A 19,097-nucleotide genomic window follows, 5' to 3' on the forward strand; every position below is an offset into this window, starting at 1 on the left:
TTTTCTTTTTTTTTTTTTTCAACGTTTATTTATTTTTGGGACAGAGAGAGACAGAGCATGAGCGGGGGAGGGGCAGAGAGAGAGGGAGACACAGAATCGGAAACAGGCTCCAGGCTCTCAGCCATCAGCCCAGAGCCCGATGCGGGGCTCGAACTCACGGACCGCGAGATCGTGACCTGGCTGAAGTCGGACGCTTAACCGACTGCGCCACCCAGGCGCCCCGAATATATCTTCCTTTTAAGAAAAACTTTGCAGATATATTCTTAGAAGTAGGATTGCTTTGTCAAAAAAAATCAACATTTTAATGACTCTTTTTTTTTTTTTTTTTTTTACTGCTTAATTGCATTCTAGAAGGATTTATACCATCACTTTATATAGGAATTAGCAGTATGCAGAGTTGACTGACTTAACAATAACCTCATCAACGTTAGTACTTTGCATTGTTTCAGTTTGTACTTTGTTGATAACTAATGAGGTTTTATCTATTTAAAAATTTAGTATTTTTAGTTAGAAAAATGTAACTATAAAAGGTAGTAAAATATTTTTTATCTTTAGGGAACGTGCAAGGATTAATGGTTGATCCCTAACTCAGATAGTGTATAATTGATGCTAAGTTAACTTAAAATATAAGAAAATTTATAATAATTTATATTCGTATCCCGTTCTCAGAATTGACTCTTTAGAGAGAGTTTTGAAAAAATTATGGACAAATTTAAATTGTTCATAAATTGTAAAAACAATTGATAATTCTTGAAGACTATACTAGAGCTACTTCTCATGTCTTGTCAAAGTGCCAGGTACATTTAAAATTTTACTTTAAGACTTTTTATTTTTTTTTTTTAATTTTTTTTTCAACATTTATTTATTTTTGGGACAGAGAGAGACAGAGCATGAACGGGGGAGGGGCAGAGAGAGAGGGAGACACAGAATCGGAAACAGGCTCTAGGCTCTGAGCCATCAGCCCAGAGCCTGATGAGGGGCTCGAACTCCCGGACCGCGAGATCGTGACCTGGCTGAAGTCGGACGCTTAACCGACTGTGCCACCCAGGCGCCCCATGACTTTTTAAATTTTTACAAAGTTCTACAAATATTATTATGTTAAATTTCATCCATTGTGCCATTATGCTAGAAAAAATTTTCTTTGAATTTACACTTACAGAAATGGGACGCCGGTCTTCAGATACTGAAGAAGAAAGCAGAAGCAAGAGAAAAAAGAAACACCGTAGACGGTCATCTTCAAGTAGTTCTTCAGATAGTAGAACATACAGCCGAAAGAAAGGTGGAAGGAAATCAAGGTCAAAGTCAAGATCTTGGTCCAGAGATCTTCAGCCTCGCTCTCATTCATATGATAGAAGGTAATTTTTATAATTTTTACTTATTTAGTAATGAGAGTAGCATTCTTTAGTATTCATATGTTTTTTTGGGTCAAAAAAACTTTCAATTTTTTTGGGTAAAACATTTTTTCTTTTAGAAGTTATGTATTTATGAGGGTTAAGTGTCAACCCAAAAGTTTTTAAAAATTTTTTTTCGTTTTTATTTTTGAGTATGCTACATTAGTTTCAGGTGTACAATTTTGTGACTTGATAGGTTTATGCATTATTCTGTGTTCACCACAAGTATAGCTACCCTCTGTTCCATTACATTGGTATTGTAATATCATTGACTGTATTCTTTATGCTCTGCTTTTTATTCCTGTGCCTTACTCGTTTCATGACTGGAAGCCTGTATCTCCCTTTCCCTTTCACCCATTTGGCCCAACCCCTCATTCTCCCAAAGGTTTTCCTTTTTGCCAGGCCCAATCCATGGGTCTAGTGTCTGTCCTTTGTCTGTTCTTTGTAGACATGTAGATATAAACTGGTGTAGTTCTCATGAAATAGCGTCTGATAATATTTGGAAGGATTGTATACTGCTGAGGACCCCTAACGTGTTAATTAGTAGCTGGATCCAATCACTAAACTATGCATCAGTCATCTGACTGTTAAAGAGGAATAACATTTTATCTCTATTTGCTTCTAGGAAAGAGTGAGAAGTAGTAAAAATGAGATGATTCTTTAGAATCTAGAAGATTTCTGTCTAATGCCTGTAAAAAATTTTTTATAGCAATGACACTTGATTATATTTTATTTCAGACGCAGGCATCGATCAAGCAGTAGCTCTTCGTATGGCTCTCGAAGAAAACGAAGTCGAAGTCGTTCAAGGGGTCGAGGGAAATCCTATAGAGTTCAGAGATCTAGGTCAAAAAGCAGAACAAGAAGGTATGCTGTAGTAGATATTTATCGCTGTTACAAAGCTATTTGTAACAGTTTCCAAATTTAGTGATCTAAAGCAACAATCATTTATGTTCTCATGATTTTATGATTTTGACTGAGCTCAGCTGACAGTTCTGCTAATTTCACCTGGGGTCACTCATCCTCACTGGCTTCTCATTCTCTAGTAGGCAGGACAGGGCTTTTTCACACGATGGAGGACATTTTTGAAGAATGTAAGAGAAGAAGCTAGAATTTTTCAAGATCTTGCCTCAGTGTGTTATAGAATGAGTTTGTGTCTCCCGTAAATTCGTATATTGATGCCCTAACCCTCAACATAGCTATATTTGAAGAAAGGGTCTTTATGGAGGTAATTAAGGTTAAATGAGGTCATAGGGTAGAGCTTAATCCTGTAGGGATACATGTACCTTCACATGGCCTTAAAAGAAGAGGAAGAGACAGATCTTTTTCTCCTCTCTGAGTATGCACTCAGAGGAAAGGCCACGTGAAGACACAGTGAAAGGGTTCATATTTATAAGCCAGGAAGACAGCCCTTACCAGTAACCAAATTAGCTGGCATCTTCATTTTAGAATTATAATAGCCTCCAGAACTGTGAGAAATAAATTTCTGTTGTTTAAGCTGTCCAGTCTGCTGGACATTAGTTTGTTATAGCAGTTGGAACAGACTAATACACAGCTAGACTAATACATTAATATACAGTCTAATATTCCACCTGTGTTTTCTGGCTGTGCTCAAGGGCCAATAATACAGAGAATAGCCTGTCTGGAGACAGTTGTACATTTGGGCAATGGTAGAAAATTTGGTTAAGTAGGATGGGGACTATGGTATTGACAGACTTGATAAAAATAGGCATTCAGAAATTATTGAAGGTTTTTGAGCAGAAGAATGTTAGGATAAAAACAGCATTTAGGCAGATCATTTTCTTTTCTCTGCTTAGTTCTTCATACTACTATTAGGCTCTAGTTTTAGGGATATATTAACAGCCTGGTTTTGTTATCTAGGCATGAAATTTTGTAAGTTGTATGAATCTGAAGTTGGTTAATAGCAGTAAAGTTCAAATATTTAGCTTTCTGGCCTTGTGTTTTTTGCCCTCAGCCTCTTCTCTGTTATACTCTATGGATAAGCCACCTTGTGTTACGTACCTTTTTTTTTCATACGTGTCCCTGAGTTGCTAGCTTTGTTTCTTTGAGTATGCTCTTCGGCTTTCTTGCATATCTTTATTTTGAGAAATCTTTCTATCCTTTAATGCTTGGTTCTATTTAACCTTTAATTATTTCTCAGTCCTTTTTTGATTTTTTAACCTTTTCACTCCCAAGTTAAATTTAATCCCTCCTTTCTTGACCCACCATCACCTGTGGTTCCTGATTTGTAACAATTCTATTTTGAATATTATGTTTTTGTTATTCTCACATATTGTAAACTCTTGCAGTGGCACCCTCTTATTACCTAGCAAAATGCCTTGCTTGGTAAACATGTCTTGATTTGAATGAATGATTAAATGGGGAAATGAAGTTAGGTAGAGAGCTGGGTTTTGTAGCAAGAAAAAGTTTTATTGTTTTATTGATTTGGAGAAGGAAAGCTGTTTTTTTGGATGTATTGATTTGTCTAAAAAGAGTCTGATTACCAGAAAACAGCTTCAATTGAAATTTCCCATCATTGGGAACAAAAATAATAATTCATGTTTTTTATGGTCTTTTTTAGTTTATATTTTCACATATACTTCCATATATTTTCACGTGCATCAGTCATTTAGAGTTTGATTTTAAGCATTAGGGTTTTAACATAAGAAACTTTTGTAACCTTTGGAAGGATTCAGGGAATTAGGAGAACTGTCACTGATTATTTTAGCTTGAAGCATGGCAGCTGGTTGCTCAGAAGTCACTGGAAATTTTAATCACTCTCTCAGTTGGCAGCACCAAAGTGGGTGGCTCTCAAGAAACTTTCACCTGGAAGGTGTTTTTCTGCCCAATTATCTACCTACACCTATCTCCAAAGGGGGGTCTGGAAATGTTAATTTCCTTTGCAATGCATGGAAGACTTTAAAAACAATAGCAGTGATGTCTAGTCAACCACAAACTATCTAGCACATATGCATTTAGTAATTTGAGTTTTGTAACTCAATCAGGGTATCATGCATCGTAATACCTTTATTTTGTATATCAGAAAACAAGTGCAGAGGTTTATTCAGAACAACTTTTCAGCCTCTTGGATTGACACTTTGGCATTTAACTATAATAACTAAATAATCTGGAGTCACTGAAAAGTCTTAAATTTTGAGAAAGTACATTTTCTATGTCTTATGCACATACTATTTTAAGAATATATTTTAAGAATTTTTCAAAATATTTGAACTAAATGAGTTTAATCTTGGTTTAACAAGAAAATTGAACAACTCATTCCTTGAACAGCATGGGTAATCAAGGCTGTATTTTAAACAGAAAAGATGAAAGTAGTCAGTTTTTCAAAGAAAAAAATACGATTCTAAAGCAAAGGTGTGTTGTTAATGATCTCTGTGCTTTTTAATAGAAATGAGTGATTTCAGTCATGGTAAGTCAGATACTTCCAGAAAACTTGTTACACATGTAAAAAGTAATTGAAAGATGAAGCATGTTCTGAGGGATGGCAGGGGGAAGTCAAATATGTGAAGTTTGTTGTGGTTTCCATGGATGAGTTACAGAGTAATTAGGTGATTATGCTTTTTAATATAATTGTTTCTAATGTTTGTTTATTTTTGAGAGAAAAAGTATGTGAGAGTGGGGGTGTGGGCAGAGGATTTGAAGCAAGTTCTGCACTGACAGCAGCAAGCCCTATGTGGGGCTCAAACTCACAAACTGAGATCATGACCTGAGCCGAAGTCAGACGCTTAACTGACTGAGCTACCCAGGCACCCCAGCTTTTTGATATAATTTTTATGTTCTCAAAATATTCAAGTTGTGACATATTTCACTTCCTTTTGCGACAGTGAGGGATCTGCTCCTGTTATTCACTGTATGTTTATTTATTTCCTCATTCCAGAATACGCAGAAAGTACTTTTAGAATTGCTGATACATACCACTGTAAAAAAACAAACTTACAAACTAGGGTTAATATTTTTTATGCTACTTTTTATCTTTACTGTGGGGGTATATAGTTCTCTTCCCCACTTCATTATGGTTAGTTTCTTCAAAGAGGTAGATTTGTTTGTTTTTGTTTATATTTCAAGTTTTTTTATCCCGCTAAATTTAAAAATTTGTCTCTCCCTTTCTTTTAGTATGTGAAATATTAATATGGTTCTAACAGATAGTACTATACTAAAAAGGCATATGCAGAGAAATACCCCTCCCCTTTCTCCCTTGTATCTTGTTTCTAACCACTCCATAGGTAACTAATTCTATTTGTATTTTAGGTTTTACTTTTTTTTTTTTTTAAAGAGAGAGACCAAGAGAGTGTGTGTGCCTGTGTGTAAGTCGCATGCCTGAGACAAGGAAGGGGCAGAGGGAGAGGAAGAGAGAATCTTAAGCAGGTTCCATGGTCGGTGTGGAGCCCAATGCCGGGCTCAATTCCACGACCCTTGAATCATGACCTGAACTGAAACCAAGAGTTGGGTGCTTAACTGACTGAGCTATCCAGGCACCACTCCTCTGTTTGTTTTTAAACTAAGTGGTAGTATATCCATGGTATACTAGAGATATTCTTTTGTACTTTGGTCTTTTTGTTTACTAGTATATCTTGGAAAGCACTCCATGTCACTTAATAGTAATCTTACTCATTTTTTCATGGCTGCTTAGTTGCTCATTGTGTGGCTCTATCATAATTTGTTTAGCCTATCTTCTACATATGGACATTAAGGATACTTCCTATATTTTGCAGTTACTAAAAAGCTACCATAGACAACCTTGTACATGAAAATTTTTATATTGTTGGAGGTATATTTTTAGGGGAAACTCCTACAAATAGGATTGCCAGATGAAAAGATAAATAAGTTTGTAGTTTTGATAGAAATTGCTAAAATCCTGGGGTGCCTGGCTGGCTCAGTCAGTTAAGTGTCTGATTTTGGCTCAGGTCATAATCTTGCGGTTTGTGGGTAGTTCATGGGTTTAAGCCACGCGTTGGGCTCTGGGCTGACAGTGAGAAGGCTGCTTGGGTTTCTCTGTCTCTCTCTGTCCTTCCCCCCCCCCCCCCCGCCCCGCGCTCGCTCGCTCTCTCTCTCTCTCTCTCTCTCATAAAATAAATAAATAAAACTGTCAGTAGTATGTAAGTCCTGTTTCCCAACAGCCTCATCAATAGAATATGTTGGCATATTTAAATATTTGCCAGTGTGATAAATGAAAAATGGTATTGTAATGTAGTTTTGGTTTTCATTTCTTTATCATAAGTGTTGAACATCTTTTTTTATGTTTGAGGGCCATTTTTCTGTCTTTTTTGTGTGCAAATTTTCTTTTCATGTCTTTTGGGTTTTTGATATTTTTTTCCTTTAATTTTAAAGAGTTACTAGATAATCAACCCTTTAGCTGTAATACATATGGCAAATATTTTCTCTTAGTCTTTCAGTTGTCTTTTGATTTTGTTCATGCTACTTCTTGGCCATGCAGAAGCGTTTTTATGTGGTCAGATTTATCACCCTTCTCTCAATGCATCTTTCCTTACATTCAGAATATAGAGAAATTCATTCCTTATACCCAGATAGGAGTTCACTGATTTGTCTTGTTTATTTCATTTTTTACATTTATGTCTTTTATATATTTGGATTTGTTCTTGTCAATGATATGAGGTATGGATCTATTGTTTTTATTTATTTATTTATTTTAATTTTAATTTGTTTTATTTTTTTTTTTAATTTACATCCAAATTAGTTTGCATATAGTGCAACAATGATTTCAGGAGTAGATTCCTTAGTGCCCCTTACCCATTTAGCCCATCCCCCCTCCCACAACCCCTCCCATAACCCTCAGTTTGTTCTCCATATTTATGAGTCTCTTATGTTTTGTCCCCTTCCCTGTTCTTATATTATTTTTGTTTCTCTTCCCTTATGTTCACCTGTTTTGTCTCTTAAACTCCTCATATGAATGAAATCATATGATTTTTGTCTTTCTCTGACTAATTTCACTTAGCATAATACCCTCCAGTTCCATCCATGTAGTTGCAAATGAAAATATTTCATTTTTTTGATTGCCGAGTAGTACTCCACTGTATACATACACCACATCTTCTTTTTTTTTTTTAAATTTTTTTTTCAACGTTTATTTATTTTTGGGACAGAGAGAGACAGAGCATGAACGGGCGAGGGGCAGAGAGAGAGGGAGACACAGACATGGAAACAGGCTCCAGGCTCTGAGCCATCAGCCCAGAGCCCGACGCGGGGCTCGAACTCACGGACCGCGAGATCGTGACCTGGCTGAAGTCGGACGCTTAACCGACTGCGCCACCCAGGCGCCCCCATACACCACATCTTCTTTATCCACTCATCCATTGATAGACATTTGGGCTCTTTCCATATACTTTGGCTATTGTTGATAGAGCTGCTATAAACATGGCAGTGCATGTGTCCCTTTGAAACAGTACACCTGTATCCCTTGGATAAATGCCTAGTAGTGCCATTGCTGGGTCGTAGGGTAGTTCTATTTTTAGTTTTTTGAGGAACCTCCACACTGTTTTCCAGAGTGGCTGCACCAGCTTGCATCCCCAGGATCTATTGTTTTCTTTTTTCAGTTGGCTGTTGTCACATCACCATTTATTAAAAAGTCCATCTTTGCCCCAGTGATTTGTGATACCCCTTTTATTGATGTAGTAAATTTCATTACTACTTAGGTCTTTTTTTTTTCTTTGACTTTATGCATATTCCAGCAGCCTGCTTGTTCATTTATGCGCTGGTACCACACTGCTAAGTATAGAAACTGTATAGTATACTTTAATGTTGGATAGGGCTAAGTCCTCCTTTGACTTTTAACTTTTCATTTTCAGTGTTCTCCTGGCTATTACTTCCATGTGAACTGCCTATTTTTTTCATACAAACTTTGAAATTAACTCATTTAGGTCCATTAAAAAAGCTTTTGGTGTCTTTATTGAGATTTTATTAAACTTATGAATTATGGAGACCTGACATCTTTATCATGTTGAGTTGTTCTAAGAGGAAAGGGATGGTTTTTCATTTGTTGTAGGCAGGTTTTTTATAATTCAGGAGTGTTTTAAAGTTTTTGTCAGATAAATCTTGGCCATTTCTTCTTCTTTTTTTTTATTACCTCAGCATTTGTTGTGCCTTTTCCTTTACAAAGCAGTGTGTGTGTGTTTTTACACACCATGTTACATTAGTGTTAAGTGTACAACATAGTGATTTGACAAGTTATGTGTTCTGCTAAGTTCACCACAAATGTTATCTTTCATTTGTCACTATACAGTGCTATTACAGTACTGTTCACTGTGTTCCCTATGCTATACCTCTCATCCCTGTGAAATATTCATTCCACCTGTATCTCCCACTTCTCCTCATATGGTATTTGTCTTTGACTTATTTCACTTAGCATAATACTATCTACGTCTTGCAAATGGCAAGATCTCATTCTTTTTTTATGGCTGAGCAATACTCTATTGTGTGTATGTATATATGTGTATAAATCTACATATGCATAGTGTTTTTATTTTTAATTTTTTGAGGCAATAGCATACATACAGTTTTCCACAATGACTGCACCAGTTTGCATTCCGAGCCACAGTGCATGAGGGTTTCCTTTTCTCTGCATCCTTGCCAATACTTATTTCTCGGCTTTTTGATTCTGGCCATTCTGACCAGGTGTGAAGTGATATCTTAATGTGGTTTTGATTTGCATTTCTCTAATGATTAGTGATTTTGAGCATCTTTTCATGTGTCTGTTGGCCATCTGTATATCTTCTTTTTTAGAAAACTATCTATTTGAGTCTTCTGCCCATTTTTTAATTGGATTATTTGTGGGGTTTTTTTTGGTGTTGAGTTATAAAAGTTCTTTGTAGATTTTGAATATTACCTCTTACCAAATATATTATTTGCAAATATCTTCTCTCATTCAGTAGGTTTCTGTTTGTTGATGGTTTCCTTCACAGTGCAAAAGCTTTGTATTTTGGTGTAGTCCCAAAAGTTTATTTTTGCTTTTGTTTCCCTTGCCTGAAGAGACATATCTAGAAAAATATTGCTAAGGCTGATGTCAGATTATTGCCTGTGTTTTCTTGTAGGAGTTTTATGGTTTCAGGTCTCACATTTAGGTTAATACATTTTGAGTTTATTTTTTATTTTTGTACATAGTGTAAGAAAGTGGTCCAGTTTCATTCCTTTGCCTGTAGCTATCCAGTTTTCCCAGCACCAATTGTTGAAAAGACTTTTTTCTCATTGTATATTCTTGCCTCCCTTTTCCTAGCTTAAACCATATAAACATGGGTTTATTTCTGGGCTCTCTATTCTGTTCCACTGGTCTTTGTGTCTGATTTTGTGCTACTACTGTTTTGATTACTATAGTTTTGTAGTGTATTTTGAAATCAGGAATTATGATACCTCCAGCTTTTTTTTTTTTTTTTTTTTTCTCAAGATTGACTTTTTGGGGTCTTTTGTGGTTCCTTGAAAATTTTAGGATTGTTTGTTCTAGTTCTATGAAAAATGTTTTTTAAATAAATTTTTATTTATTTATTTTTGAAAGAGAGAGAGACAGAGAACAAGTTGGGGAGGGGCAGAGAGAAAGGGAGACAGAGGATTCAAAGCGGGCTCCACACAGACAGCAGAGAGCCCAATGTAGGGCTCAAACCCCTGAACCGCGAGATCATGACCTGAGCTGAAGGCAGCTGCTTAACCTACTGAGTCACTGAGGTGCCCCTGTTGTTGGTATTTTGATAGGGATTGCATTAAATCAGTTGATTGCTTTGGGTAGTATGGACATTTTAACAATATTTATTCTTCCAATCCATGAGCATGAAATGTCTTTCCATTCATTTGTGTCATCTTCAGTGACTTTCATCAGTGTTTTATAGTTTTCAGAGTACAGGTCTTTCTCTTAAGTTTATTCCTAGGTATTTTATACTTTTTGGTGCAACTACAGATGGGATTGTTTTCTTAATTTCTTTCTGCTACTTCATGATTAGTGTATAGAAATGCAACAGATTTCTATATATTAAATTTGCATCCTGAGGCTTTTACTAAATTCACATTAGTTCTGGTAGTTTTGGGGTGGAGTCTTTAGGGTTTTTTATATCTAATATCATCCTCTGCAAATAGTGTGACAGTTTTACTTCTTCCTTACCACTTTGGATGCCTTTTATTTCTTTTTTTGATTGCCATGGCTGGGACTTCCACTACTATATTGAATAAAAGTGTTAAGAGTGGACATACTTGTCTTGTTCCTAGTATTAGGGGACAAGCTCTCAGTTTTTCACCACTCAGTATGATGTTAGCTGTGGTTTTTTCATATATGGCCTTTCTTATGTTGAGGTACATTCTCTCTAAACCTGTTTTGTTGAGGGTTTTTATCACCATTGGATGTTGTACTTTGTCAGATGCTTTTTCTGCAACTATTGTGATGATCATATGGTTTTTATTCTTTCTCTTGATAATGTGTGTATCACATTGATTGATTTGTGAATATTGAACTACCCTTGCATCCCGGGAATAAATCTCACTTGATAATGGTGCATGATTTTTGCATGTATTGTTGGATTTGGTTTGCTAGTATTTTGTTGAGGATTTTTTCATCTGTGTTCATGACAGATGTTTGCCTGTAGTTCCCCTTCTTTTTTTGGTGTCTTTATCTGGTTTTGGTATCAGGGTAATGTTGGACTCATAGAAGGAATTTGGAGGTTTTCCTTCCTCTTCTTTTTCTGGAGTGGTTTGAGAAGAGTAAGTATTAACTGTTCCTTAAATGTTTGGTAGAATTCACCTCTGAAGCCATCTCGTCATGGACTTTTATTTGTTGGGAATGTTTTGCTTTTTTTTTTTTTTTTTTAAATTTTGTTGCCAGTTTTCAGTCTGTTGAAATTTTTTATTTCTTCTTGATTCAGTGTTGGAAAGTTATGTTTCTAGGAATTTATCCATTTCTTCTAGGTTGTCCATTTTGTTGGTGTATACTTTTTTCCATAGTATTCCCTTATAACCCTTTTATTTCTGAGGTCTTGGTTCTTGTTTCTACTTCTTCATTTCTGATATATATTTGATTTCCCTCTTTTTTGTTGTTGATTGAGTCTAGCTAAAGGTTTATCAGTTTTATCTTTTATCACCTTGTTTTGTTGAGCTCTTAATTATTTTAGTCTCTAACTTATTTCTGCTTTAATCTTTATTCTGTCCTTCTACTGACCTTGGTCTTTACTTTTTTGTTTGTTAGCTCCTTTAGGTGTAAGGTTGGGTGGTTTATTTCAGATTTTTCTTGCTTCTTGATGTAGGCCTGTATTGCTATAATCTTCTCTCTTAGAACAGCTTTTGCTGTATCCCAAAGATTTTCAACTGTTGCGTTTTTATTTTAATTTGTCTCTATGTATTTTTTATTTCCTCTTTGATTTCTTGGTTGACCCATTCATTGTTTAATAGCGTGTTTTTTAACTTCCATCTATTTGTGTTCTTTCCAGATTTTCACTTGTGATTGATTTCTAGTTTCATGATGTTGTGGTTTGTAAAGAGGCATGATATGATTACAGTCCTTTTGACTTTATTCAGACTTGTTTTGTGACCTAAAATGTGATCTGTTCTGTAGAATGTTCCATTGTGTACTTGAAAAGAATGTGTTTTCTACTGTTTTTGGATGGAGTGTTCTGAATATACGTTAGGTCCATCTGGTCTGATGTGTCATTCATAGCCACTGTTTTCTTGTTGATTGTCTGTCTGGAAGATCTATCCATTGATGTAAGTAGCTGTTAAACTCCCCCACAGTTATTACATTACTGTCAATTTCTTCCCTTATATGTTAATAGTTGCTTTGTATATTTAGGTGCTTTCATGTTGGGTACAGAAATATTTACAATTGTTATGTCTTCTTGGATTGTTCCCTTTATCATTGTGCAGTGTCCTACTTTGTCTTTTGCTACGTTGTTTTGTTTTATTTTTTTTTCAATATATGAAATTTATTGTCAAATTGGTTTCCATACACGTTATTTGTTTTAAAGTCTAATTTGTCTGAAATTAGTACTGTTACTCCAGCTTTGTTTTTGCTTCCATTTGTATGGTAAATGTTTTTCTATTCCTTTATCTTCAATCTGCATGTATCTTTAGTTCTGAAGTGAGTCTCTTGTAGGCAGCATGTTGATTGGTCTTACTGTTTTATTCATTCTGTCACCCTATGTCTTTTAATTGGAACATTTAGTCCATTTACATTTAAAGTAATTATTGATAGGTATGTACTTATTGCTATTTTGTTACTTGTTTTATGGTTGTTTTTGTAGTTCCTCTCTGTTCCTTTCGCCTTCTCTTGCTCTTTTATTTTTTGTAGTTTGATGACTTTCTTTAGGTTATGCCTGGACTCCTTTCTCTGTATTTTTTGTGTATCATAGGTGTTTGATTTGTGATCATCATGAGGTTCATATATGCGTATATCAGTCTTTATTGATGGTCACAAGTTTTAACCCATTCTAAAAGCGTTTTTATTCCCTATGTTTTATGTATATGATCTCATCCTGTGCATCTTTTTATCTTGTCAATTCCTTGACTGATTTTTACAGATGTAATTGATTTTATTGTTTTTGTGCTTTAACCTCCATACTGATTTTATAAGTGATTAATATACTACTGTTATCATATGTTTGTATTTACCTGTAAAATTTTTTCTTTTCTTCATTTTCTTAATTCTGAAGATGGCTCTTTTTTACACTCAAGAATTTCCTTTACAGGGCACCTGGGTGGCTCAGTTGGTTAAGTGTCTGACTTCAGCTCAGGTCATGATTTTGCGGTTTGGCAGGCTCTGCGTCAGGCTCTGTGCTAAGAGCTCAGAGCCTGGAGCTTGCTTCAGATTCTGTGTCCCCTCTGTCTGCTGCTCCCCTGCTTGCGCTCTGTCTCTCTCTCAAGAATAAATAAACATTAAAAACAAAAAAGGAATTCCCTTTAATGTTTCTTGTAAGGCTGGTTTAGTGGTAATGAACTTTGACTTTTGTTTGTTGGGAAATTCATTATCTCTGCTTTTATTCTGATGATAATCTTGCCAGGTAGAGTATTCTTGGTTTCAGGTTTTTTTCTTTCAGCCCTTTAAATATATCATGTCATTCCTTTCTGGCCTGCAATGTTCCTGCTGAAAAATCAGTTGATAGCCTTAGGGGGGGTTTCCTTGTACGTAACTGTTTTCTTTCCTCTTGCTGCTTTTACAGTTCTCCATTTATCACCACTTTGTGCCATTTTAAACTTATTTATTTATTTATTTATTTATTTATTTATTTTACATTTATTTGTTTTTGAGAGACAGAGAGAGACAGAGCACAAGTGGGGAGGGGCAGAGAGAGAAGGAGACAGAATCCAAAGCAGGCTCCAGGCTCTGGGGGTCAGCCCAGAGTCCAATGCAGGGCTTGAACTCACAAACCATGAGATCATCACCTGAGCTGAAGTCGGACGCTTAACCGACTGATCCACCCAGACGCCCCACCACTTTGTGCTATTTTAATTATTATGTGTCTTGGTGCAGACCTCCTTGTGTTAATTTTGTTGGGAGCTCTCTGTATTTCCTTGTTCTTTTTTTTTTTTTTTAATTTTTTTTTTTCAACGTTTTTATTTATTTTTGGGACAGAGAGAGACAGAGCATGAACGGGGGAGGGGCAGAGAGAGAGGGAGACACAGAATCGGAAACAGGCTCTAGGCTCCGAGCCATCAGCCCAGAGCCTGATGCGGGGCTCGAACTCACGGACCGTGAGATCGTGACCTGGCTGAAGTCGGACGCTTAACCGACTGCGCCACCCAGGCGCCCCAATGTGTTTCCTTGTTCTTAATGTCCATTCCCTTTCCCAGATTATGGCAATTGTCAGCTATTATTTATTTTTTCAAGTAAATTTCTTGTCCCTTTTTTTCTCTCTTCTCATTTTGAGTTAATTTTTACATATGGTGTAAGATAGTGTGCATCTTCATTATTTTGTATGCGGATATGGTTTTCCCAACATTTATTGAATAGACTATCATTTTCGCATTGTGTAGTCTTGTTAACATTGTGAAAATCATTTGGCTGTATACACAGGGGTTTATTTCTGCTCTCCATTCTTTTCCATTATTTTATGTGTTAGTCTGTATGCCAATACCATATTACTTTGATTACTGTAGCTTTGTAATATATTTTTGAAATCACAAGTATATTTGTGAGGCCTTCAGCTTTGTTCTTTTGCTAGATTGTTTTGGTGTTTGGGGTCCTTTGATGGTCAAAATCAATTTTAGAATTTTCCTGTTTCTGTGAAAAAGGACTTTGGGATTTTGTTGCATCTTTTGATAGCTTGTTAGTAATGACATTTTAATAATATTATGTCTCCCCATGCCATGAACGTGGGATATTTTTCTGTGGTGTCATCTTTAATTTTTTTTAGCACTATTTTGCTGTTGAGTGTGTGTGTACAAGATTTTTGCCTCCTTGGTTAAAGTTTATTCCTAAGTTTTATTCTTTTTAATGCTAATATAAGTGAGATTGTTAATTTTCTTTTCAGTTTGCTCACTGTTAATGTAAAGAGACAACTGATTTTTGACTGTTGATTCTGTATCTTGCAGCTTTATTGAACTTATTTATTCTTACAGTGTGTGTGTGTGTGTGTGTGTGTGTGTGTGTGTAATCTTAGACTTTTCTACATTTAAGACTGTGTCATTATGCCATGTGAATGTCATGATTTTACTTTTTCCTTTCCAATTTGGATGACTTTTTATTTTTTTCTATTGCCTAATTGTTCTGTCTAGGAATTCCAGTACTATGTTGCATAGAAGTGGGGAATGTGGGCATCTTTGCCTTGCTACTGATCTTTGAGAAGAAACTTCCAGGTTTTTACTATTGAGTATGATGTTAACACTGGTCCTTTTGTATATGAACTTTATTATATTGAGGTACTTTCCCTTAATTTGTTGAGTGATTTTCATGAAAAGATGTTTAATCATGTCAGAAAATTTTGTACGTCAATTGAGATCACCATGTGATTTTTGTTCTTCATTTTTTTCATGTGGTGTGTTACACTTGGTTTTTGTTTATGCTCTATATTTGTTTAAAAAAATTTTTTTAAATTAAAATTAAAAATTAAATTTAAATTTAAATTTAAATTAAAAATTAAAAAAATTAAAAAAAACCCATTTGTTTATGCTCTATAATTGTTTAAAAAAATTTTTTTTAAATGTTTATTTTTGAGAGGGGGGAGGGGGGAGAGAGAGAGAAACAGACACACACACACACACACACACACACACACACAGTGTGAGCAGGGGAGGGGCAGAGAGAGAGGGAGATAGAATCCGAAGCAGGCTCCAGGCTCTGAGCTGTCAGCACAGAGCCCGATGCAGGGCTCGAACTCATGAGCCGTGAGATCATGACTTGAGCCAAAGTCAGACACTTAACCAACTGAGCCACCCAGACACCCCTGTATAATTGTTTTAATATGCTGTTGAATTTGATTTGTTAGTACTTTGTTTTTTTGCATCAATATTCAATATAGATACTAGTCTGTAGTTTTCTTGTATTATCTTTGTCTGGCTTTGGTATCAGGGTAATAATGCTGGTTCATAAAATGAGTTTGGAAGTATTCCCTCCTCTTTAATTTTTTGGAAGAGTTTCAGAGAGATTGGCATTAATTCTTATTTAAATGTTTGCTAGAATTCTCCAGTGAAGCCATCTGGTCCTGGGCTTTTATTTTTTGTGAGGGTTTTGATTACTGATTCATTCTCTTTTCCTTGCTACAGATCTGTTCAGATTTTCTATTTCTTCATAATTTAGTCTTGATAGATTGTGTATTTGTAAGAATTTATCCAAATTTTGTTTGTTATCCAATTTGTTGGTGTATAATTATTTATCGTAGTCTCATAATTTGAGACTTATTTGACATCAGTTGTAATTTCTCCTTTTTCCTGTCTGATTTTAATTATTTGAGTCTTCTTTTTTTCCTTAATCTAGTTAGGGGCTTGCCAATTTTGTTGGTCTTTTCAAGAAAGAGACTTAGTTTCATTGACTTTTAATATTGTTTTTCAATACTTTATTTCATTACTTCTAGTCTAATCTTTATTAATCTCTTCCTTCTGCTAAATTTTAGTGTAGTTTGTTCCTTTTTTAATTCCTTGAGATGTAAAGTTAGATTCTTAGTTGGAGATCTTTTTTCTTTTAAAAAAAAAAATTTTTTTTTTTAACGTTTATTTATTTTTGAGACAGAGGGAGACAAAGCATGAACAGGGGAGGGGCAGAGAGAGAGGGAGACACAGAATCCGAAACAGGCTCCAGGCTCTGAGCTGTCAGCACAGAGCCCAACACGGGGCTCGAACTCACGGACCGTGAGATCATGATCTGAGCCGAAGTTGGACGCTCAACCGACCGAGCCACCCAGGCGCCCCTTTTCTTTCTTAATGTAGGCATTTTCTGCTATAAACTACCATCTTGGGACTGCTTTTCTTATAACCACAAATTGTGGTATATTGTGTTTTCACTGTCATTTGTCTCAAGATATTTTTCTAATTTCCCTTGTGATTTCTTCTTTGGCCCTTTGGTTTTTCAAGCGCATGTTGTTTAAATTCCACATATTTATGGATTTGCCAGTTTTTCTGCTCTGTATATTTCTAGTTTAATTCATCTTGGTCAGAAAAGATACTTTGTATGGATTTCAGTCTTACTGTATTCGTTAGGACTTGTCTTGTGGCCTAACATGTGATCTGTCCTGGAGAATGTTTCATGTGTGTTTGAGAAGAAAGTATATTCTGCTGCCGTTGGGTGGAGTGTGCCCTATATGTCCCTTATATCTGGTTGGTCTGTAGTGTTGTTCAGGTCCTCTATTTCTTTATAGATCTTCTGTCTCCTTATTTTATCCATTATTGAAAGTGGAGAATTGAAATTTTTTATTATTGTGTTATTCTCTTTTTTTCCTTCTATTTTGTCAATGTTTGCCTTGGATATTTGAGTACTCTGGTATCAAGTGCATATATATTCACGATTGTTATATCTTCTTTGGATTGACTCATTATTATATAATGTCCTTTCCTATATGTGACAGTTTTTTACTTAGTCTATTTTGTCTGAAACAAGCATGTCAACCCCTACTTACTTTGGGTTACCATTTGGATGAAATATCTTTTTCCATCCTTTCATTTTCAGCTGATTTCTGTCTTTACATCTAAGGTGACTTTTTGTAAACAGCATGCAATTAATTGCATCTTGGTTTTTTTACTTCATTCAGCTAGTCTGTATCTTTCCTTTGAAGAGCTTAAGCCATTTACATTTGAAGTAATTACTGATATAGAAAAACTGTTGGCCATTTTCTTAGCTTTCTGTCTATCTTGTACCTATATTTTGTCTCTCTTTCCTCTCTTGGTGCTTTCCTTTGTGTTGTGTTGTTATTTTTAAATTAAAAAAATGTTTTTAATGTTTATTATTTTGGGGAGAGAGAGAGAGAGGGAGGGAGGAAGGGAGTGTGTGAGTAGGGAAGGGGCAGAGAGAGAGGCAGACACAGAATTGGAAGCAGGCTCCAGCCTCTGAGCTGTCAGCACAGAGCCCCGTGAGGGACTTGAACTAGTGAACCGCGAGATCATGACCTGAGCTGAAGTCAGATGCTTAGCCAACTGAGCCACCCAGGTGCCCCCATATCTTGTATTAACATGCTTTGATTCCTTACTTTATTTTGTGTATTTTCTTTCTTTCTTTTTTTTTTTATTTTTTTTCAACGTTTTTTATTTATTTTTGGGACAGAGAGAGACAGAGCATGAACGGGGGAGGGGCAGAGAGAGAGGGAGACACAGAATTGGAAACAGGCTCCAGGCTCCGAGCCATCAGCCCAGAGCCTGATGCGGGGCTCGAACTCACGGACCGCGAGATCGTGACCTGGCTGAAGTCGGACGCTTAACCGACTGCGCCACCCAGGCGCCCCTTGTGTATTTTCTATAAGCTTTTTTTTGTGGTTACCATGGAACTTACATAAAATGTTAAAATTAGAAATATCTATTTTAAGCTGATAACAACTTAATTTTATATACAGAACCTCTAACGCGTTTATATCTGCCTACCCTGTCTTTGTTATTGATGTCACAAATTACACCTTAATATATTGTATATCTGTTTTTTTCTAAGTTTTTGAATTTATTTTTGAGAAAGAGAATAAGCAGAGGAGGGACAGATAGATAGGGGGACAGAGGATTTGAAGTGTCCTCTGTGCTGAAGTAGAGAGTTCATGGCCTTGAACCCATGAACCGTGAGATCATGACCTGAGCCAAAGTTGGATGCTTAACTAACTGAGCCACCCGGGCACCCCTGTTGTGCACTTATTAACCTAGTTTTATAGTTACTTATTTTTTTAAGATTTTACTAATTTTTATTTTTAGAGCAGTTTTCGGTTCATAGCACAGTTTAAAGGAAGGTATAGATATTTCCCATATGTCCTCTGTCCCTACACATGCATACCCTGCCGCATTATCAACATCTTCCACACCAGCGTGGTACACATGTTATAGTGATGAACCTATGTTGACAGAGTATAATCACCCAAAGTCCATAATTTGCATTGGGGTTCACTCTTTTTGCTGTATGTTCGTGGGTTTAGACAAATGCATTAATGACATATATCCATCATTATACTTTCTTACAGAGTAATTTCACTGCCCTAAAATTCCTCTGCCTATTCACCCTCCTTCTATCTCCAGACACTTCTGGCAACCACTGATCTTTTTGCTGTCGTCATAATTTTACCTTTTCCAGAATGTCATCTAGTTGGAATC

The 19,097-nt window shown here is 35.9% G+C and overlaps 1 protein-coding gene across 1 annotated transcript in view; it reads left to right on the forward strand.

Moving 5' to 3' along the window:
- RSRC1 (arginine and serine rich coiled-coil 1) overlaps positions 1 to 19,097 on the forward strand; it is a 245,061-nt gene that overhangs the window by 10,676 nt on the left and 215,288 nt on the right. The window contains exons 3-4 of the mRNA XM_040481127.1: positions 1,160 to 1,355; positions 2,130 to 2,255. Coding sequence (XP_040337061.1) covers positions 1,160 to 1,355; positions 2,130 to 2,255 — 322 coding nt within the window. The remainder of the gene's footprint in view (positions 1 to 1,159; positions 1,356 to 2,129; positions 2,256 to 19,097) is intronic.

This window comes from Herpailurus yagouaroundi, unplaced genomic scaffold (assembly GCF_014898765.1).
Source record: "Herpailurus yagouaroundi ecotype Mexico unplaced genomic scaffold, PumYag 159, whole genome shotgun sequence".
Lineage (NCBI taxonomy): Eukaryota > Metazoa > Chordata > Mammalia > Carnivora > Felidae > Herpailurus > Herpailurus yagouaroundi.